This window comes from Mytilus trossulus, chromosome 12 (assembly GCF_036588685.1).
Source record: "Mytilus trossulus isolate FHL-02 chromosome 12, PNRI_Mtr1.1.1.hap1, whole genome shotgun sequence".
Classification (NCBI taxonomy): domain Eukaryota; kingdom Metazoa; phylum Mollusca; class Bivalvia; order Mytilida; family Mytilidae; genus Mytilus; species Mytilus trossulus.
In genome coordinates this window covers 17,046,082-17,070,533 of record NC_086384.1, presented here as the reverse complement: position 1 = coordinate 17,070,533, position 24,452 = coordinate 17,046,082, and the positions used below count along the sequence as shown (strand labels likewise).

Genomic DNA, 24,452 nt, shown 5'->3' with positions numbered 1-24,452 from the left:
TTAACTATAGTAGAAAAGATTACAAACTGAAACCATACATAAGTAACAATGTAACAACTAAGTCTATTGTTAAACAAAAATCCCGATTATAACAAGTCAGACTAGGGGAATGGAAGATAAATTCTACCGTTGAAAACTTTAGAGCTAAGATGTTTTTGAAGAATTCATGTATTTATATACTGTAACACACAGGTGTTTGAGTTCAATAGCCTGCGGCTCCTCCAGATGATTTTTCAAAGTACATGAAGTCCTGAAAAATATCAAAAGTAATATGACATGTCTTGTTCAAAATTAAAACAAATCTTGTATACCAGGAGTACACTGCTGATACATATTTGTTTGTGTATTATTTGTAAAAAAGGAGAAAATATGTTATAACTGCCAAAGAGACAACTCCCAACATGATAGTATGACTATTTCTTCTTCGAATATACATTCTTAAAAAAAAATAACCGTATTCAACTAAATTGTGCTTTGCTTTATAATTTTTTAATGAATGCTTGAAAATTTAAAAACTTAATGAGTTTAGGATTCTAAGTCAACAGTAATGAAAAAGAAATAAAACTCCAAACTAAAGTATAGTAATCTTATTTTTAACTTGTCTAGACAATATGTGGTCATAATTGTTTACATTGGAAACATTGCTAATTACGGTACAAAAATGAAATGTATACGATATAGTTATAAACGGATAGAACTTTGTAATGATTAACTATAAATGCTTCTACGTATACAAATAACATAATACAATAAGCCCATTTAAGTGTGTAGGATAAATGGTTTAACAAAATACAATTATGTAATACAAATGTATATGTACATATTAACATTGTCCTACCTACTTTTCGAAGTACATAATGTTTTGCAAAACATTGATGTTACCACATAGTCGTAATTTTTTATTTTTTACTTTACAAGAGAAATTCCGATTGATGGCGGTCGAATCTTTGTTAAGAATGAGGTCTTTTGAACGAGTGCTTATCCTTGAAGGAGTGGTTTATTTTATTTTGCTTGCCATTTCGTAAAATCATGATTAAATAAGGGTAATGAAAAACTTAAAGAGACCGAAAGTCATAACATTGAATACGGATTGCATTAGCGGATTTTATAAACAAGTTATAAATCATTCGAAGAATTCATATAAAACTGTATCGAACTGCCGGCCAGAATGACTTTTATTAGTAAACCAAGACAAACATATAACAAACAATAGTTCGACTAAACAGTTTAAACACTAGTTTACGACATTTTTCTCTGATCTTGCTGACTTATTTTTTCCTTTCCAAGCGGAGTCGAGTGAAAATGAATTATCGCTAGAAACTAAGGGGCACGTGGCGTTGCTTTTGCAATCGACATTAAATTGACAACGTCGTCATTGTTAATACAGCAATCAACAGATTATCATATCATCTCAACTCGATTGCTTTTCTCACTTTCGCTGTACCGGCGCAAGCGATAAAATCAATTTGGTTGTGATATTCAACGATAATCTATAAATATCATAGGAAATTTATTTACCACAGAAAAAGCAAATTCAAAAATCACAACTGATCTATCAAAAACCTATTATAGTGTACTGTTTTGATATTGGGATAAGTGCTAATTTTTTTTAAATAAGTGATATCAAAGTCATAGAAAGATCTACAGACTGTCACTCAACTTATGTTCATTTTTATGTAGAGTGAGGGTATAATACATTTTGACAGACTGAGATCTAGAAATACTATTTTTTGTCCTCTCAAACGGACCATATCACTACTTTACCTGCATGTTAACATTAAACACGCTGTTTATACATAAAATTTCACATCCATACTTACTATTTTATATATATGATATGCAGGAATAGATTTGTAAGGTGTATGAAGACAATTTACACAAGTTATACACTATCCGACGGATCGGAGATAGGTTAATGTCCAAACAAAGAACAATTATCCATTTTTATCTCCAATACCAAAAAAAAAAAATCACAAAAAATACTGAACTTCGAGAAAAATTCAATCGGAAAGTCCCTAATCACATGGAAAAATCAAATAACAAAACACATCAAACGAATGTAATGGACAACAACTGTTTTATTTCTGACTTGGTACCGGCATTTAAAATGTAAAGTGGTGGATTGAACCTGGTTCTTTAGCGCTAAACCTCTAACTTTTAATTTTTCTCGCTCAACCTCTGCCTTTTGTTCAATACTTTTACAATGGTATATTTCGTTAGATGTAATATTCTGTGCACAATATACTTTTTTGTAAGAAATGAGCAGATGAATATAGGTATATGGAAAAATTTTGTATTAAAGCACATAATATACTTTTTCTAATGTTGCAATCTAGTCTCATGTTCCAAATACTGTTCTAGTGTTCAGACAAATTATGTTTGTTAAGGTTTTACCTAAGATTAAATTATTTCAATGGAATTTTAAGGACTTTAAGAAAAAGGAATAAATGCTTAATACTATGCATGTTTCAGAAGAGTTCCGTAATTCATTGGGAAGACAATGATCTACCAGTATTTGATAAACTTTTAAGATTGGAGACACTCAAGCTAACACTGAGACATACTATTCATTCTTGTTCATGGATGTCCTAGACTCATGCATTTTCAAATATCGAGAAAAGTAGTATTTTCAATCGTTATTCATACGCACGGAATGAAACTTGACTCTCAATCGTTGAAGTGAAAAGCTTCACGTAAAACGTAGTGCAGTTTCTTTTTTATGAAAAACATACAAACCAATGAAAACTTTTGCATTTACAGTAGAATACATATAGGAGAAAAGCTACAATATATGGGTTGATAAAAAAGAAGAAAAACAAGGCTTGTCTCATTGGAAATCAAATCATACCTTTTTATATTATATACTAATAGTCAATAAGATGTACTTGACCAATAGGTACAAACTCTTCTTATAGTATAGTTAAGTAGTTTTAGAGTTTGGAAATATTGACAGACTAGGGAGAGCAGTCAAGTAGTTCATGGTGACCTGAACAATATCGCATAAACTTCGACACTTGTATTAACGTAAATATGATTCATTTAGGTGGAAGCATATTTTAGCAAACCAACTTAATTATCAGCAACCTTTTAAAACTATTGTATATGTTGTCAAACGAAAATTATGTAAATATTAGTTGGTTCAGGTAGTTAAGGGGTATAGAAAAAAATGACAGAATTTTCTTCTTCTTTGTCATAATCGAGATTTTACTATGCTTTTTTCAAACAAATATTAAAAGTATGGGTCGCCGCGCTATTTTTCATGGTATGAGTCGTTCAAAATTGCCAAACTTTGCTTAGATTGTTTATAAAATAACACATTTTTGTGCATAAAAAGAAAATAAGACAGAATTTTGAAATATAATGTAATATGAGAAGATAGGTTTTATACTATATTTTAAGAAAATAGAAGGAAAAAATGGTGTCACTGAACTTGTTTTCTTGCTACAAGTAAAAAATGAAATTTCCCAATATGTCCAGTATACATTTTGTTCTAAAAGAGTTAACTCCCCTTAAATGGCTTATTTCAAAAATTGATTATAAAATACACAAATATTTGGTATTTGTTAAAACATTTTCGTTAATGCAATGAATCAATAAATTTTCTATATATAAATAATCAGTGTAAGCAGTAAATTGCAAATCTGTGTGCAAAGAACTAGACTGAGTATGTACTGTGATTGTACAATTCAATATGGCGGTATACCCCTGAACTACCATAAGGCATGTAGAATCAAGGACGTGTCAGGAAATGACAGTAACACTATACAGAAACCATAAAACTGAGGAGTATAAACCCTACCAAAAACTGAGGAGCATAAATCCTACCAAAAACTGAGGAGCATAAACCCTACCAAAAACTGAGGAGTATAAACCCTACCAAAAACTGAGGAGTATAAACCCTACCAAAAACTGAGGAGCATAAACCCTACCAAAAACTGAGGAGTATAAACCCTACCAAAAACTGAGGAGCATAAACCCTACCAAAAACTGAGGAGTATAAACCCTACCAAAAACTGAGGAGTATAAACCCTACCAAAAACTGAGGAGCATAAACCCTACCAAAAACTGAGGTGAACTCATGTGCCCAAATTGACAACATAAATTATTAAAATTCCATCTCTGTGTAGCGTTATTCAAATACCATTTATAATGATATATACCTCTCGGAGAATATTCAGCAGCGTCTGTACTGAAGAAATATCTCCAAGATGATGAGATAATCAGGGGATTTTGTTTTCTTTTAAAATTATTTGATAGAGAGTTGTTGCTTACAGGGTAAGTTTCTAAAATTAGAATTGAAGCCATCCGTTCTGAAGTTTATCTGACCGTTTTATTGTTTGGTTGACTGTTATGAAGTGTCTGTGTTATACGTAACTAAGGATCGGTTCCCGGTTTATTTCGGGGCTCCTTACAAGTTAAACGTTAAATTACAGGACATTCGCATTATACAGTCGACTTTTAATTGCATTTTTAGATAATAGGACCGAACATAATGGACGGCGATCAAATAAGAGAGGTGGTTTACTTTGTCTGTATACTCAGGTACCTAGACCAAAGTAGCACGGTATGAGTATTTTGGAGAAATAGCACAAATAAATAAAGCGTAAAAAGGAACATATTTATTTAGAAAACAAACATGCAAAGATTATATAAATTTATCACAGATAGAAGGCGCACAATTCAACAATACACAAAGAAAAATTGTGATACATGTTTATTTCCAGGTTTTGTTCCTCATTAATACAAAATAACTCCTACAAAATTTACACAGACTACACAGACTAGAATGCTAAATCTACATACTTATTTAACAATTTAATAAAAAAAAAATGAACAACTGGATTACGTAATGTACATGTCACATTGGACCATATAAACTTGTCTTTCTATAAAGCATTTCGTGAGACTGTTTTGTCCCGACGTTGAGTGTGTATTGAAAATACGTCTTTGTTGTTAAATATGTTTGTTTGATTATATTTCTCTCAGGTACTTATCATTACTCCTGCTGTTTATAATCGATTTCCATATTGAACTAGCATATTCCAAAGGGAAAATAGAATTAGTTTAATAAATAGTTAATAATCTCCGTAATCCGTTTTAGTCACACACTTTTCATGGTAGTAGGTTTTAAGGACATGCTATATTTCTAATTGATTTTGACAACTTGTTTCGAATAATTATATTTGTTTAAGAGTGATGTATTATATAGTATGAAAGAATCTTTGTATATTGCTTACTAAGTTATGTACGAAGCTGTGACTACTATTCTATTTTATGGTCATTATTCGTTACATGTCCAATTGCAGTTACATACATTTTTAATGAAATGAATTATTTACTTATATGAATTATTAGTTTTGTTACAATTAGAGACAAGATAATGATTCAAATAGTCCTCGTACTTTTACATTAAAGTTCCTTCATGCCAATTCCATTTCATTACATTTTTTGAAAATCAAAAAATTAGACAATTGTTTTTTTCTAAGAAGTATATTGATTATATACAATATCTTTTTTAAGTTTTGAAATTGAACTACTCAGTTAAAGATATAATTCAAAATAAATAAATATCTCCTTATATAATACACTCATCACAGATATCAGGATCAAAATTTTATAATTACGCCAGACGCCCGGTTCGTCTACAAAAGTCTAATCAGTGACGCTCGAATCAAAAAATATTTAAAACGCCAAATAGAGTACGAAGTTGAAGAGCATTGAGGACCCAAAATTCCTAAAAGTTTTGCCAAATACAGCTAAATTCACCAATTCCTGAATTAGAAAAGCCTTAGTTTTAAAAGAATCCAAGTTTTGTTAACAGTTAATTTATAATTATGATTTTATCGCTATGTTTTTTCGTTTACATGAAAAAATGTATAACATAAAGAACGAAAAACAACAAGATTTATAGACGTTTGGTATCACTAGGTTAATTATGGCACATATGGTATACAATACTGAAACGACTAGCACTTGTACATTTTTGAGAACATGACACATTTCCATATAATGATTTGAAGGTTAACAAATTAGTATAAGTAATTGTTTTCGGTTAGTACGATTTTACAGAACCAAAATAATAAAACGAAATGTGAAATACAGGTAAACTAAACAAGGACTATGAAAAGATGACTATTAGAGAAGAAAAGGATGCATTGAGTATCTTAATTACTTCCAATCTCCTGTCCTTGTACGGCCATTTCTTTTATATAAAGGTCATGAACGCACTAAAGACACTGAATACAAATTGACTTTAATGTGCACGTATACGTCATGAGATACCCGTTCTTAATTCTTGACATATTCATAATTTGAATGTACATTTTCGGTTCTATTATTATCTAATTAATAATGTTTTATATGATCATTAATAAAAAACCTTTAACTGCCGATCTTGATTCATATAATTTGTATTATTAGTGTGGTGACGTCATTTAAATCTTGTTCAATTGTCGCCTTTAAGAATAAATATGATATATAAGCAGTCTCATAATTGAATGACCTATCGTTCTTGAACCCTGGACTTTTTAATTATTAATTGTTTATTTCAATTTGTGAATGTCCTATTTTAATGAATACACTAGTAGAGTCTATATAATTGTTCTATTTACCTTAAATCATTGAAATAATGTACAAAATAGAAATTAAATAAAATCATCTGTTTCAAGTGTTTGAAAACATTCTGAAATAACTTAAGTATGAATGATTACAAATCAAAACTATTTATTACAATGTAAGAACTAAGTCCATTCTTAAACCAAAGATCCAAATAAAAAGTCCGACTAGAAATAGACGATGAATGAAACCGTTTAGATAAGTAAAACCAGGATGTTTTGATGAGTTCCATATTCTTCCACTGTAACATACAGCTATATAATTTCAATGGACTGTGGCCTATCATTGTTTTCTTTCAAAGTACATAAAGTCCTGAAAAATAATAAAAGCATTATGACACGTCAAATTCATATTAATCAGAATTAAATTTTTATAACATGAGTATAGCGCTGCTGCATATTTTTTTTTAGATGTATTTCAAATATGCATGCTTAATGGAAACTTTTCATTATAATCTAAACACTGTTTATGCTATATACTTGGATAACGAATGTGTCATCGCCAATATTTTAAAACTATAATGATGAGTTGAAGATTCTTAATCAACATTTTTACATAAAAGAATTAAAAATTTCAAACCAATGTTTGTTTACACTAACATTACTACTTAGATCCGTCATTGGCAAATGATGTTGTACATGTACAGTAACAAGATTAAGTTAGACATTTGCCAGTATGCAAATAGTTAGCAAAGGTATAAAGCTTATAAGTTTATACGCCAGACGCGCGTTTCATCTACTTAAGACTCATCAGCGACGCTCAGATAAAAAAAGTTAGAAAGCAAAACAAGAATATAGTCTATGGCGGAACACGTTTTATACACGCGTTACAAATCTCTAGGTAAAGGATTAAATTGCAGATCCTATGAATACAGATTCCGGGGGGGGGGGGGGGGGGGGAGCCGAATTATTTACTTGCAAGTGAATGATTCATCAGCGATGTTTATGTTCATATTGCCAATATTAAACTGACTGCTAAAAGCGAATCATTATTTCACTATTTCACTTTTATCAATGATTCAACAAAAAAACATATTCTACGTATTATATCTCGAAGCTTTTGTATGTGAAACTATAAGACCATATATATTAGTAAAGTGAGTATAATTGTTATGTTTAAAAATATAAAGGTCAAGATCACGGGTTAGTTAATTAAGTTTGTTATTGAATTTTCTGAACAAAAGATTATAGACACAAACGTTTTCAATTATTATACATTATTATTATGTAACTTACCAGTCTTTAATGTTATCCGATATTTCCCAAAGTTTGTATTATTCCAAGGGTATAAAATGACCAAAAGTATTAGAAACAGTAACCACGCTGTATCTCATTCACAAATTCACATGTTAGCTTCATTCAATGAATCGATAGCGAATTTTTCTCCGTAAATTTCACGACACATTGTGTGTAGTAGATGTATCTTTACATCGATAAAATTGGATATAAAATTATGATTATTTATAAAGAAATTATATCAAATAAAATATGTTTTACTGAATATTCTCCATTGATATTTAGTAATTATTTTGTGTAACAGGGATACTTGATGGAATGCTGTACATAAAGTGTTTTGGTGGTTGAGATTTATTTCCCCAAGGGTATAACCAGCCCAGTAGTCAGCACTCATATGTTGACTTGAGTTGTGTTCATAGTTTTGAATTAACTGTAAGCAAAACTTTGAAAAACTGTGGCTTTTCTACCTCAGGAATATATTACTTTAGCTGTATTGGGCAAACATTTTAGGAATTTTTGGTCCTCAATGCTCTTCAATTTAGTACTCTATTTAGCCTTTTAAACATTTTCATACGAGCGTCACTGATGAGTCTTTTGTGGTCGAAACGCGCGTCTGGCGTAAATATAAAATTTTGATTCTTGTATCTATGATGATTTTATTTATTTTTATTTATTTTATAAAAAGGCAAAGAGCGCAATAAATTATTTAGGAATGTAATAAATGTTTTTTTTATGATGACTTTTCTAATATTCATGTTGAACAAATCCTAGATCCTTCAGTACACATCTTGATATCTAAATTATAGGTATTAGTATAAATCAGAATTTCAATTTCTATTATATGTAACTATTAATATCCTATTTGTACTAGGAGAGTCCTTAACTAAAGTTTATGGTAGAACTTTAATGGATCTCACTAAACTCCTAGTTGTAATGTTACATACACATACTTGTAAACTTTAGAAACCAATTACAATATTTACTTTATGTTACTCGAAAAAACTATCTAACTCAACAACATCTTCTGCTGACTAGCTACAGACACATTCACAATAAAAAGGAAAACATATCAAATGGAACATGCTAACATCAAATGCAACTAACTACAAACATAACAACGTATATGTAAATGTTGATTTGAAAACAATTGACCAAAACAGCCAACATAGATAATGAAGTGTATACAAAATGATATAATGTTGTTATGATGAATTATGCTCATATCTTAATAACCTAACATAAAACACAAAGCGCACATAGGTGTATAGGGTAACGATACAATTATTTGATATAAATGTATATATACATATTATCGTTTCCCTCCGGATTTCTCGAAGTACATAAAGTCCTGCAAAAATCATTGGTATTGGTACATACAGTATGCAATATATTTGATAAAGCTATGCATTCTTGTGGACATGTATGGGATTTCATAATTTTATATGTATATTCTCCTCTCCAACATAATGTCCGAAAGTATATCGTTAAATTATTTTCTGCTATAATTTATTAATCATTTTATTTTAATCAAATATATTTACTTACAGAGTGAAAAAAAATTTCGGGTAGAAAATAAAAGAATAGAAATTGATGCTTACAGAACTAATAGTGAGACTATTAAGAAAATATAGAACAAAATGTTAATAGATTTTACAATCAATAACAGTTTACTTACAATTAAGAATACTGCTCCAAGCATTGCTGCTTTCACCTTTACATCAAGATCTCGTGGGACTACAACATAGAATATATAAGACTAAAACCATTTTTCGAGATACAACACTTTTATAAACTTGTAACAAAAACATTTGTCTGGTTGATCCGCTGTAGCCTAATTTAAGGAAGATTAGAAAAAAAATTCGCATTTTTTTTAATCGACATGAATTGACATAGAGGTTTAGCTTATCATGTGTCATATGAACTATTGTTTGTCTTTTTCATTTTTATCCATGGCGTTGTCAGTTTATTTTCGATTAATTAGTCTGACTGTCCCTCTGGTATCTTTTGTCCCTCTTTTGTCATATCGACACACCCGTTCTTGTTTTTAGGCCGTACAATCCCTTCCCTTTTTCCCTTTGATTTGTATTCATTGACGATATACGAGATTTCAACACCGATGAACTACTGTCGTCTTAATTTGCCAAAATGTCAATATGATACAGAAGAAATTGTTGTAAAATTTAAATCCTTATTCAACAGTGTTGATAAAATTAATTCAAACTGTCGATTAAGGATGCATCACATATATTAAGGAAGAACATATCAATGGGATTGATTAATTATAGTCGGATACGAACAAACGTATTTGGTAGTGAAAAATATAACTCAATCAAACATTTTTTCCTCAGATGGTACAATGCACCTCGACAGGCAATGACTCTCATTTTTGTGTGTCAATATATTGGATATTTTGTCTTGCTACACTATCATAAATTAGCGTCTTACGACAATAATTCAGGATACACGTGTTGTTTGCGCGTTAATCATTTTAATTGGGATTTGTTCTACAATTACTACTACTATTGTAATACCTCAAATAGTTATACTTCTAATGAATTTGATCAGTATTGAGATATTTTTTTTTACATAAATAGAATACTTACATGTTGCTCCGAATGTGTTAGCATCCACAAAGAATTCTTGTAAACCTTTTTGTTTACAGATTGTTCCAACTTCTTGTGTATCATCTTGTGACCATACCTGAATGTTGTATTTAAATATTAAATAAAACTGCACTATTATCAACAATATTTTCATTTCTTCAATACTATTTGATTGTTTGATATCATAACAAATTGTGTTCATAAATTGATCAATGTTTAAACAAAAACTGACGGCAACAATTGAAAATATTGTTGACATTTTGCATTCAATAATGAAATGATAACTTAAAACCAATTCACCAATCATTGTAAAGGTAGGAAAGCAATGTCATTTATGTAACGGAAGTCACTATTGGAGCAGGAACTGCTAGTCTAAACAGTGTTGACTTTCGGTATTTTGAAGGGATCATTATTATAAGACGTGATATGGTACTTTTCTATCCCAAGTTGATGTATTTAGTTTTGATGTTATATTTGTAATTCTCATCGGATCGCAAAAATAAGAAATCGCATTTTGAAATCTGACATAAACATTTTTATGCAGCTTTTTCTATAATTTCAATAATTATTCTCGACTTTCGGTCTATCGCGCCAACAAACGCATTAATAAATGTGCACACCCATTTTTGCATTTACAGTTTGAATAGTTAGCTTACATTAAATGTATCTTCACAACATGGCATATTGAGAACACAACATGGGCCATGAATTCTCAATATTGGATTCCGGTCAGCATCTCTCAACGTGAAATTCGGAGACCAACTGCTGTATCTATTGGAAAACAAACAGAAAATATTATTAATACATGAAAAACAAGTTGAAAATATAAAGTCAATTAACCTATCTCATTTCATCACAAAAAATAAGGTCCAAATATATTACAAGAAACATAGGATTTAAGTATGATTTTTATCCTTTGAACAATGGGTGTTGAACATAAACATTTTAACAAATATATGATACCCTTATAGTAATGTATACATGGTATAATCATCATCGTATAGATTTTTATCCTACTTTATGTCATTTATTAAATCCATTTGTTAATTCGATCTTTGTTTTAAATTTTTAATCGCATAATTTTTACATCATTTCCGTCTTTTTGATGTTGTTATTGTAAAACTTTCAAACATTTTATGACTTTTTTGTTTTAACAATTTTGCACAACTGCATCATAGGGAATTCAGTTTAATAAAAACATACTGCCTTTGAATGAAGGTATTAAGGTGATTTAACAATAAGAATGTAATGCGTCCGAAGCAATTTTCTAGACGATGTAGAGATTTTGATTAAAGATTTATCAATATTGTTTTTTTTTTTTTTTTTTAAATACTAAGGCTTTTCTATCTCAGGCATAGATTACCTTAGCTGTATTTGGCAACACTTTTAAGAAATTTGATCTCAATGCTCTTTAACTTCGTACTTTATTTTGCTTTTTTAAAACTTTTTTGGATTCGAGCGTCACTGATGAGTCGTTTGTAGACGAAACGCCTGTCTGGCGTATATATAAAATTTAGTCCTGGTATCTATGATGAGTTTATTTATAAAAATGTTCTGTTAAACATCGTTTAGAATCATATCAGTTTAAAGAATGTTTCCATAATATGTAGAGATTTCGTATCTGTTTTTGAAGTATTATACTTACTCTTGTCTTGCGTATCCAACTACCTGTCCAACAGGAGCTTCGATCACAACCTCATGTGCGCATCCATCAGCGTTTGCACACCAACAACATCCGGCACAACACTTAAAGTCCCTAGACAGACGAATTACTTCCTGTCAAAAACAAATGGTAAAGAGTCAAAAACCATAAAACATGAGGCCTGTTTTTTTTATTTCTCATTTCATTTGAATGTTATACTTGACTTTTAATTGAATTGATAAAATTGAGAAAAGAAATGGGGAATGTATCAACGAGACAACAACCTGACCATAGAAAAAAACAACAGCAGAAGGTCACCAACAGGTCTGCAATGTAACGATAAATTCCCTCACCTGGAGGCATCCCTCAGCTGGCCCCTTAACAAATCATACTAGTTCAGTGATAATGAACGCCATACTAATTTCCAAATTGTACACAAGAAACTAAAATTAAAATAACACAAGACTAACAATGACCAGAGGCTCCTGACTTGGGACAGGCGCAAAAATGCGGCGGGGTTAAACATGTTGATGAGATCTCAACCCTCCCCCTATATCTCTAGCCAATGTAGAAAAGTAAACGCATAAAAATACGTTCATTTAAATATCAATTCGAGTCTGATGTCAGAAGATGTAACCAAAGAAAATAAACAAAATGACAATTATACATAAATAACAACAGACTACTCGCAGTTAACTGACATGCCAACTCCAGATTTCAATTAAACTAATTGAAGGATTATGATTTCATCATATGAATATCAGGCACAATCCTTCCCGTTAGGGGTTTATTATCATATCATCATAACATATATGAGAAGAAATTAACCCGTGTCATGCCAACAACTGGTTTTTGAATAAATGTGTTTAGTTCCGATGCAAAGACCCTATAAGTGAGTATAGTTACAAAGATTTCAAGTTTATTATCAATAAATAGTAATCTAAAGTCAAAGCTTTAAGATCACGACCTTTAAATAAAAAAAAACACTCGACCTAAGATTTTGGGATACTTGTCAAGAGATTTTGACAAACTCAACCTTTTGATGTTACATAACAAACCCAGTAGTCCTTTGTGGTCAACCATTGCGGACACGTGACGTCAAAATTAAAAATAAAAATAATAAGATTGCATTAATAGTACACACAAAGCTTTCAGATGTTTTACATGAAAACAAACTTCTACATTGTTATGCTCTTGGTATGTAATTCAAATCTCCTGAGCAGAGAAATCATATACGTTCCGTTCAATACTTTGTAACACTACACACACAATGACGTCATATTAAGTGCAGTATTGGGAAGCAGGTATGTTTACCCCCGCCGCATTGTTACGCCTGTCCCAAGTCAGGAGCCTCTGGTCTTTGTTAGTCTTGTATTATTTTAATTTTAGTTTCGTGTGTACAGTTTGGAAATTAGTATGGCGTTCATTATCACTGAACTAGTATATATTTGTTTAGGGGCCAGCTGAAGGACGCCTCCGGGTGCGGGAATTTCTCGCCACATTGAAGACCTGTTGGTGACCTTCTGCTGTTGATTTTTTTATTTGGTTGGGTTGTTGTCTCTTTGACACATTCCCCATTTCCATTCTCAATTTTATGGAACGGATATGAATTCTGCGCCAGAGATTGATACTTGCCTGGTTCATGTTGTCTGTTATGTGTATCACAAAACTTCTTTGAGGCCCACAACACTGTCTCATGCACATGTCTGTATCTGAAAACATAGACAAGATAACTATAATGTGTGGACATTAATTTCATTTATGCAAAACTGAAACGGAATGTGTTTTGAAAAGAGGCAACAGATACCGATAGGACATTAGAAAAGTAGAAAATAGCCGTAAAAAATTAACAAACGACCAAACGACACACAACAGTATGAATTACATAGAAAACATGAACTCCCACTAAAAATCAGGGCTGATCTTTGGTATGAAATGAGAAACATCAAATAGATATTAAACAGTATTTTTCTAGAATTATAAATAATCATTTAATGGTCTTGATAGTTACAATTTTGCAAAGAAACCCCAATTTTCACAGCTATATATAAGTGAGGAAAATAGAGTGATTCAATTCTTTATATACAACATTAAAGTAAACTTAAAATATGAAAGGTATTATAAATCCTATAAGACTTTTGCAATTTTAAATTTATTTAGTTCTACTAGTATTCTTCGTTTTTTTATTTTAAAAGAGAATGCTGTTTATCTTTTCGGCTAATTTAAAGTGCAATGAAGACAAGTGGCTTTCATATTTTGCATGAAACGTTAAATGTGATTTTAGACTACTTTCATTTTGCCTTTTAGAATAGAGCATGCAACAATTATATTAACCTTTAAAATATAGTCTATACGATTTTAATGACATTTTAATCTGAAAGTCAAACTTTTAACAACTTTGGCAAACATTCTCTAGAGGGATCAAGGCGATATAAAGCCACGTGAAACTAATAAAACGTCTTAAAGCTGACATGTGCAAAATGGAAAAGTTGGTTTCAACGTGGATAAGCTTATAAATTATAAATTAACGTCAATAATTATAAGTCGTTATATCATAAAATACTAAGTTATTGTTTCTCAAATTTGATTTGATCCTTTATATTTAAAAGATATAATTTCTTTTACATATTTTGAAAACATGCCATTGTGTTCAAACAAAACAATAAATACAAAGAACACGAATGAAGATTTAAACTGTGTTGTTTATTATTAAGTTCAAGTTTATAATTCTGGGGCTGCTTCAATATAGAACTGAGAATTTATGAAGCGTAAAGTAATTTGCATTCCTCAATACACTTCGGTTTTGGATGAAATTGAATAGTAAATGCAACCATTTGCGCTTATATTAACAGTAGTTTTGTCATTTGATATTTAAATAGTTAAAAAGTTAAAATAACAAAACAAAGCAAAAGCGTTGACTAAAAACATGTCCTCATTGAAATATATAATGTGAACACGAACTTGTGGTATTAATTGGGATAGGCAAGAACAAAACAATACACCATAGTGCATGTTACTACTAAGAAATGGAAAGATAACAATAGAAAATTTGGAATATTCACTTCTGTCATTGATCCTATTTTGAAGACAAAACAATGAAAATTTTAGTATTGCTTCAAACTATAAAAAGGCAAATTGATATTCATCCTAAAAATTATGGGACAAACAGATTTATCAACAGTATTATAACTATTTATTAATAACTCCGTTACAACGAGTAGACATATGTGTAGGGTAATTCCTAAATTAACCAGCTGCATAAACAAAAGACCGTAATCCTCCCCCTTTTGAATTACATTTCTATATAGAAATCATAAGTCCACGATAAATCTATATATGTGTGATCAAATTTAGTAAAATTTTGACCAATTCATATGTCCATTCTGTAAACGTTTTAATGACGGTAATTAATTGAAATTTGTTTAAAGACGATTTGTTTGTTTGTTTAGTTGTGTAAACATTTAAAGATAAAAGACACACATATACAATATATAATTCAAACGTTAACGTTGATATTAATATGAAGACAAGGAAGAGTGTCAATGAGACATATCTTTATCCAAGTTAAATTCTATAAACAAATTTACAAGTCAAAACTAATGTTAGGAAAAAGGGAAAATCATTGTATTGTACCTAACAAATTACTTAATGTATCGAATCAGTTAAATTACTGATTCAGGATATTTTGAAATAAGTGCTGATTTCTTGAAATCTGCGTTATTATTTTGTTATATATATATATATATTCAACTCGTCTAAACATCAACCCAACAATGTTAGATCTGTAAATTTGCTTTCGCAAATTTTTGGTTCTTCCCTCGCCGGGATTCGAACCCATGTTACTGTGATATCGTGACACCAAATCGCCTGCACTGCAGCAGTCCCGCTAGACCACATGACCACCTGGGCTCTACAATAATAGAGCTTTCGCTGGCCGTGTGTTACCTTTCCACGTCAGTTTTAATCTAGCGGCGTACTACAGTACATGATATATGAGGCATGAAGATGTTATTGTTACAGATCAGCTATATTATCTATAGTAAAGGATCCTACAAATTAATGTAAGATACAGTCACAGAAAAAAATAATTATATTTGTAAGTACGTCGGAGTCAGTGACAACTCTACAACAGATGTATCCATCGGATCGCCATCAATGATGGTGATACATAGCTGTGTACATACTGTATATACAACTCGTCTAAACATCAACCTAACAATGTTAGATCTGTAAATTTGCTTTGGCAAATTTTTGGTTCTTCCCTCGCCGGGATTCGAACCCATGCTACTGTGATATCGTGACACCAAATCGCCTGCATATATATATATATATATATAGTTTTTTTTATATAAAATATCGAACCATGTCAACAGGTCTGTAAAGACATTTTCCTTAATGAAAGATATATAACACTCTTACCATTCAAAATGGTTAATTATACACTTATCTTAAGAATTTTAAGACAAGTTGACAGTACCTACATGTAATTATACTATTGGCAAAAAAAAACATAATCATTCGATATACCACACTGTCTTTTGTGGCATTACAGAAAATGTGTAAGCCTTACCAGATTAAAAGTTGTTTTAATAACGTCTTTAAATTTTCTGGGATATAATTAAACCTTTGTATATTGTAGCACAGACTGTTTTTTTCATTGCATATTGTATGCACAATCTTTAGTTTGCAATACAATACCAAACGCAATATCTAAAACATTTTATAGAATACCTTCTGCTGCAAAATAAACTTGTTGTCCTTGATTGTTCATTACTTTGTATTTGTTGTTTTGTTCCCAGCCTGTAAATGCTGCAATAAAAACGAAAATAACTGAACATACTGCTTATCATATTTCACTTTGGTTTATTGTCGTTTACATAGATATAGGAAGATGTGGTGTGAGACAACTCTACATCCAAATAACAATTTAAAAAGGTAAACCATTATAGGTCAATGTACAGTCTGTTCTTGTGTTATTTTCCTGCAACACTTTTCAATGTCTAGTGGAAGCTAACAAGCATGTTAAACCCGCCCATATTATACATGTGCCTGTCCCTAGTCAGGAGCATGCATTTCAGAAGCTGTCATTTGTTGTTGTTTATCATATTTGTTTTCGTTCACTGTTAGTACTCAAAGCAGACTGTTAGTTTTCAAGTTTGTAGTGTTATACATTATCATTTTGGGTCTTTTTGTGCATAGCTATGCGATATGGATTTTTGATCATTGTTAAAAACCGTACGATAACCTATAGCTGTAATCGTCGTTTGATCTCAGGTGAACATTTATCTTATTGGCAATAACATTCTTACAATTCAAACATTCTTATTTTTCTATCACTGGAAGAAACTCTAAACTTTAGCATTAACAGAATCAATAGTCTAAAGAGATCTACGGTCGATTTCTTTATTGAGTAAGACTTTTTTCTTGATCCCTTTCCATTATGATAGTGTATTTAAATGAAAAAAATATTGAATATCATTTTACATTACAAGTGACATCATGTTTATTTCTGGCAAAGGACTTCTCATACTTTACATATTTAAATATATATATTAAAACTCTGATAGTCACGAACGAAATAAATTTACCTTCTAAAAGTTCAATTTGTTGTTTGATTAACACTTGATCTAATGTTGTGAGGTATTCTAAACCTGGGGGACACCCGGGCATACTCTGTACAGCTGGAGCCCATTGCTGTTGAACATTTGCTAAACCTTAAAAATAAATGTATAAAAAAAGAAACTAAAAATAAAGAAATCCAAACCAAATTTATAAAGTAATCAACAAACGTAACTCTGTACAGTTAGAGGTCATTGTTGTTAAACATTTGCTAAACCTAAAAATTAATGAATAAAACAAGTCCTAATATAAGCATTATACAGATATCCATACTAAAGTCATAAAAGGGATTTCCATGAATAGTGACAACATCAAACGTCATCGTCCAAAGGAACGAGTGGTACATGTAAGAAGTCTATTTCGAGGTCATACTAATTGGTGTGTGGTATTATATATACCACCGATGACACATATCTTACTTACACCATGGTATTAAAAAAATAACAGTTATCAGTACTTGCGATGAGGGGTTCTTTCAGGAACTTAAGATTAAAGAATTGATCTTAATAAATACAGGATAAGCATTTACATATAATGCCACGTATATTGATATAATATGTCGGTTTTATAAAGATATTTGATTTCAGTTGTACAAATAACTTTAAAAATGGTTATATATAAATATAGAACCAAAAAAGAATCACTCCTCCCTTCTTTTGCTTTTAAAATGGTGTAAATTATTATTATCTATAAAAATGATATAAATAGCGCAATTTTACACTGGTGTTAAACTGACTATACATAGCAAACAAGTCTCTTTGCGATCTTATTATTTCAATTGTTGAAAAAACAGATTTAATCAACAACTACTTCATTAAAGCATTGCTATATTTATTGATTCAATCCATATATATATTAAATGGTACTCGTGAAACCTTTATGTGGGGAGGTTTGTAAGTCGACACGTGTGCTGAAATCTTTTTTGACATTTTAAAACCATGTAGCGTAAAATTAAAAAAAAACACTAAAAAATCCAACTACCAGCAGCAAAATAATTTACTGGAGCAGGGATAAAAGGGAACAAAACATGATTAGGATTCCCTATTGAGGGTTGTCTCATGGGGACTCATACTACATTTTCATATATCTATCTAACGGTTTATGCAACAATACTGATAGAAGATAAAAGCATACAACAGAATTAACTAATAAAATTGAGAAAGAAAATTGGGAATGTGTCAAAGATAAAAGCATACAACAAAATTAACTAATAAAATTGAGAAAGAAAATTGGGAATGTGTCAAAGAGACAACAACCCGACCAAATAAAAAAACAACAGCAGAAGGTCACCAACAGGTCTTCAATGTAGCGAGAAATTCCCGCACCCGGAGACGTCCTTCAGCTGGCCCCTAAACAAATATATACTAGTTCAGAGTTATTGAACGCCATACGAATTTCCAAATTGTACACAAGAAACTAAAATTAAAATAATACAAGACTAACAAAGGCCAGAGGCTCCTGACTTGGGACAGGCGCAAAAATGCGGCTGGGTTAAACATGTTTGTGAGATCTCAACCCTCCCCCTATACCTCTAACCAATGTAGAAAAGTAAACGCATAACAATACGTACATTAAAATTCAGTTCAAGAGAAGTCCGATTCTGATGTCAGAAGATGTAACCAAAGAAAATAAACAAAATGACAATAATACATAAATAACAACAGACTACTCGCAGTTAACTGACATGCCAGCTCCAGACTTCAATTAAACTGACTGAAAGATTATGATTTCATCATATGAACATCAGACACAATCCTTCCCGTTAGGGGTTTAGTATCATACCATCATAACATATATGAGAAGAACATAACCCGTGTCATGCCAACAACTGTTTTAGAATAAATGTGTTTAGTTCCGACGCAAAGACCTTATCAGTGACTCAATATTAACGCCAAAATATGCAATCTTTAATGACTTGACAACAGTTTCGTAATTATATCCCTTCTTAATAAGTCTATTCAAAGGTTTTGTAAGTTTCTGAGGTGAATACTGACACCTTTGTGCTTTATAAAGAATATTTCCATAAAAAAATGGATGTGAAATACCTGAACGTATAAGAAGTCTGCATGTTGAGCTAAATTTACGAATGATGTCTTTGTACCGATGATAAAATTTAGTAAATGTTTTGACTAGTTTGTGATATCGAAAACCCTGGTGTAATAATTTTTCAGTAATGCATCAATTTCTCTCGTTAAAATCTAAAATGAATTTATAAGTAGTGCATGTTTTATCAACAGAGTTGATTGATGTTCGAACTCATGCTTTCATTGACAATCTTTATATTAAGTACATCGGCTTGTCTTCTTTTATAAGTGAGTCGACCGAATTATCACCTCGTTAAACATATTTGAATTACCTTTATTACTATTATATAAAATCACCCTAATGCTCTTTATATGTACATGTATGATATATTCAACGTTAATTGTTGACACAAGACCTACATTATCAATAGCCTTTCTCCTCAAATTACCTGTATCATTGTATTATATGTGTGTAGTATCATCCATCGAATACGTCTAATACAAACAATACGATATTCAATCGACATTTTTTCGTCTGTCAAATTCTTTCAATTTTTATTTTTACTTTGTTACATTATGACGTCGAAAGGGCTTTATTTCACGTATTTTTATCTGAAATCGATTATATTTAAAGAGACTCATAGAAAATTCATCGGTATGATTATTACATTCCTGTTTCGGAATATCAAAAATGTATTACATAAATTCCGGTCAATAGATTTAAAGGGAAATAAAGTACATGCCTGCATAATATATATTTTATGTTTATTTGACCAGACAGAATTCAACAAATCAAATTTAACACTGTTTAAGCAATTTATATATATCTATATACATATTTAAAAACAATATGTAAATAAAACTTCGAAATTTTAAAGAAATTTATAACGAGAAGTCCCTCTTCAAATGGCAAAGTAAAAAACTTAAACACATTTAAAGAATGGAAAACAACTTCTGCCTTGACGTAGTCTATAGAATCAGATGAAAATAAAAAATACCAAACACAGGGAATACTCAGGTTTACTGTGTTAAACCTTTCTGTTTATCATATTGAGGAATCAGTTTTGGGAAAAGGATTATTTTTTTAAACTTTTAAAACAATGTCAGCCATTTTGCCTTTGAATGAAATCTATAATTTTAAGAATGCCAATCAGCATGTTTGTGTGCCCTGAATATGCGTTCCGTACCCATTTAAAAGTGTAATTGTTCAACAATAATGCAGCAAATATTGAATTAAAAAAGTTAGTTGTATATGCGTAGATGACCTTGGTGTCAGATAAAATGTCCTTCTCACAAGACAATTACCTGGTGGAGGGTTTCCATAGCCTGGTTGCATTCCATAAGCTGGCGGTTGTCCATCCACAGGATTCACTAAAATATAAAGGAAGGGAAAAATATTACTAAAAGTCCACCATTATCATCATCATCAGCGTCGTTGTCGTCGTCATCAGAATTTATTAGTACATTACAAAAAACGGCAACAGCAGTATACCGGTGTTCAAAAATCATAAATCGAATGAGAGAAAAAAATCCGGGTAACAAACTAAAACCGAGGGAAACACATCAACTATAAATTACTGATCACATATTACTGAATTGTGATGCCGATTAATAATAAACGGGCAAAAAGATCCCTCATCATACAACATCTCTGTATGTTCATATTCATAATCCGCGGTATACTTATATTAACTATGAGATCACTGTCCAAGGTTCTGAATTCATCTTTAATAAAATGATTATGTAAAATAACAAAAATAACAAACACTAACGAAAATTCATAATGGAAAGTCCTTAAACAATTAGTAAAATCCAACACATCAAAAGAATGAAAAACAAATGTCATAGTCCCGACTTGGTACAAACATTTCCATAAGTTCGCACTGGTGGATTAAATCTGTTTTTATAACTAGCAAAACCTCTTATTTTTGTGTGACAGTTGGATTTTAAAGTTTTATAACATTTCTGGGATATCTTGAAATAATACAACAGGGAAAAAAATTCAATATTCTTGTTTAAAACTATAGTTATACAGGTTGTAAATTCATATACGCTGCAAAAATGCCAAATTTTACGTTTTGGTTTCAGTACTGTGGACATCATTCAGATAAAATACTGAAAAGGAGTTACCTTATAGCATTATGTAAAGACGGTTTGGGTGATTTGCTGAAATTCAAGCAGTGGTTTGGAAGGAGTGTTGTTAAACATGTTGAAGAAGCAGAGATTTGCAATTGGAAACGTGCTTTGAACTAATACGTTGAAATGCGTATTCAGAAGTTAATTAAATTACAAACTTTGAATGAAAATTCGTTTTTTTTTTAATTCGTTCAGGGCAATAAATGTAGAAAACAACATGATAAAACATTTACAATTACTATACAGGTTTAAATTATGTATATAAAAGGCAACTAATGATCCTCGGCTACCATTAATAAATCCTAATTATTCTATTTTGTCTTTTGTTTCAAAATCTCGAAGGGGTGAAATTTAATCTAATCTTGTAAAGTTATGTGGCATGTGCTGTATTTCCAAATAATCCTTATTCGACGAATTGACTATTTAAATACCTTGTGCAAATAAAAATCCATGTGAATATTTATTAATAAATAAGAGACACAGTTCTTAAACCATGATTCAATCATGTCAATAACCGGAAAATCCTTTTAAGTTAAATATTGGAATGATCAAATGTAATCATTTTTTACGCAATGCACCTTCGAATGTGATCCTTTACGAGCCCGTGTACGTAGCAAACCTACCAAAGATATATAATGTATTTTCCATAATGAACCACACATAAACGAAAACACAATACCCATTTTCACGATATTTTGTTTCATCCTTTATTAATATGAAGTAAATATAGCATAATGTCATCCATTAACAAAAAATCTTAAAATTATTATCGGCTTGAACCACAAAGAATAAAATATAAGCTAACTTATTTATTGGGTTAACCTTTACAAACAGTCTATCTAATAACAAGCTTGAAAGTAAAGGGTTGTAAACTTCATCACAAAACTTATCTTAAAAAAAGGATTTGACGCACAAAATAACCAAGATCCAATAAGGCTGCACACATATTTGCACTATACATATCAGTGCATAAAATTTTCACGTTATAGAATGTATAGCATGCTTCAAACTAAGTGCCTGTCCAAAGTCTGGAGCACGCAATTCAGTGGTTGTCATGTATTCCGGTATATCATATTTGTTTTGTGTTCATTATTTTGTACATTAATCAGACCATTAGAGTTCTTATTGAAATTGCATTTTTCACATTTGCCATTTTGGAACCTTTTTATAGTTGACTATGCAGTATGAGTTTTACTCATTGTTGAAAGTCGTACGGTAATTTCTATGTCAGTTGGTCCCTTGTGAAGAGTTGTCTTGACTGTACCCTTTGATATTTTAATGGTGGTACGTGTGGGCAATTTGATATGTTTGGGCACTTTTATAGGGTGACAGAAATACAACGGTTTCAAACGTAAAATAATAATAATAATAACAAAATTGATTTTTCAGTTCAACTTTTGAAGCTTCAAGATATACAGCAAAATAAAACTATGTATTCTACCAAAATGTTACAATCCATTAACGGTGCCCGTCTTATTGTGCATTTTGACAATTTTGAAATATCTACATGTATTCAGTGATTTTAGATGGCAAAATATTGTAAAGCCAATCAAAATGCATGGAAATTAAGTTTTTCAATATTATTCAAACTACATAATTTTCTTGTGAAAATTGAAAGAAAAGTTAGCAAAGTTGTTATTTTAAATGATGATTTCCATATGCATATGCATACAATTACTATTCATGATCGGGTGTGTGCATTTCAATATGCCAAATGATTGGGACCAGGAAAAGCATAAAAACAATGGAAAAACTATGCAATCATCATGATCATCTTTCATTTTGAAATAAAACTAGAACACTATCATTCTCAAGACATTAAGCCGATTTACTTTATCTTATCCCCAGCATAGTTACTCGCGTGGTATGTTTGCATATAATATCAAATGATGTATTCGATTAGGTTTGTGATTTATATTTCTGTATTGTAAATAAAACGAGATGTAGGATATGAATACATAAAAAAACTAAATGTAAATAAAATGAGATGTAGGATATTTATACATTAGTGCCTGTATGCATTTGTCATAATGAATATTTGATATAACACATCAAAAACCTAATAGATTCAAATTCACTTTCAAACATGTCACTACAAATAAGGAAATAGCGGATGCATTTCTACATAACATATGCGTTAAGGATGAAGTATTGCTATTATCAGCATTATAGTTTTATGATAACAATATGCAATGTAATGTATGTCGTGCACACCTGAAAAGCTATAAAATCAAAATCAAATCCATTTCGAATGACAATTTAAAATTTATGATCATCCTTTGTATCAAAAGGAATTTAAAACCGTTTATTTCATTAGGGTATAGGTCATTTAAAAAAAAATAGAAAGTTTAAATTCGTCTTCTAAATACAGAAGAAAACAAGTCCATTTGTTTATACATATCATAAACATAGGCTTTCTTACCTTTATTTTGTTGATTCATTTTTATAAACAACGTTTGTGTGTCGCCCTTTTACCTGTGCCGTAAAGTCATTTATTGTAGCTGTTTACGGCTGTTTACGTTAGTAACCAAATCGGATTTATTGGATTTTCACCTGTGGACAGTACGTGTATATATAT

General features: G+C 30.7%; 1 protein-coding gene across 2 annotated transcripts; it reads right to left on the bottom strand.

Moving 5' to 3' along the window:
* On the bottom strand, positions 1-24,452 carry LOC134692952 (phospholipid scramblase 1-like). 2 transcript variants are annotated; one of them, XM_063553604.1, is made up of 10 exons: positions 24,297-24,452; positions 21,044-21,109; positions 17,684-17,809; positions 16,827-16,904; positions 13,727-13,807; positions 12,099-12,225; positions 11,110-11,224; positions 10,454-10,550; positions 9,526-9,584; positions 1-250 (listed from the first exon to the last, which is right to left on the bottom strand). In XM_063553604.1, the coding sequence occupies exons 1-10, from the start codon at positions 24,313-24,315 to the stop codon at positions 203-205; spliced, it is 816 nt and encodes a 271-aa protein (XP_063409674.1). In that variant the 5' UTR covers positions 24,316-24,452; the 3' UTR covers positions 1-202. The 2 variants fall into 2 exon arrangements, with proteins under 2 accessions (XP_063409674.1, XP_063409675.1); XM_063553605.1 differs by lacking the exon at positions 1-250 and adding an exon at positions 4,605-6,927.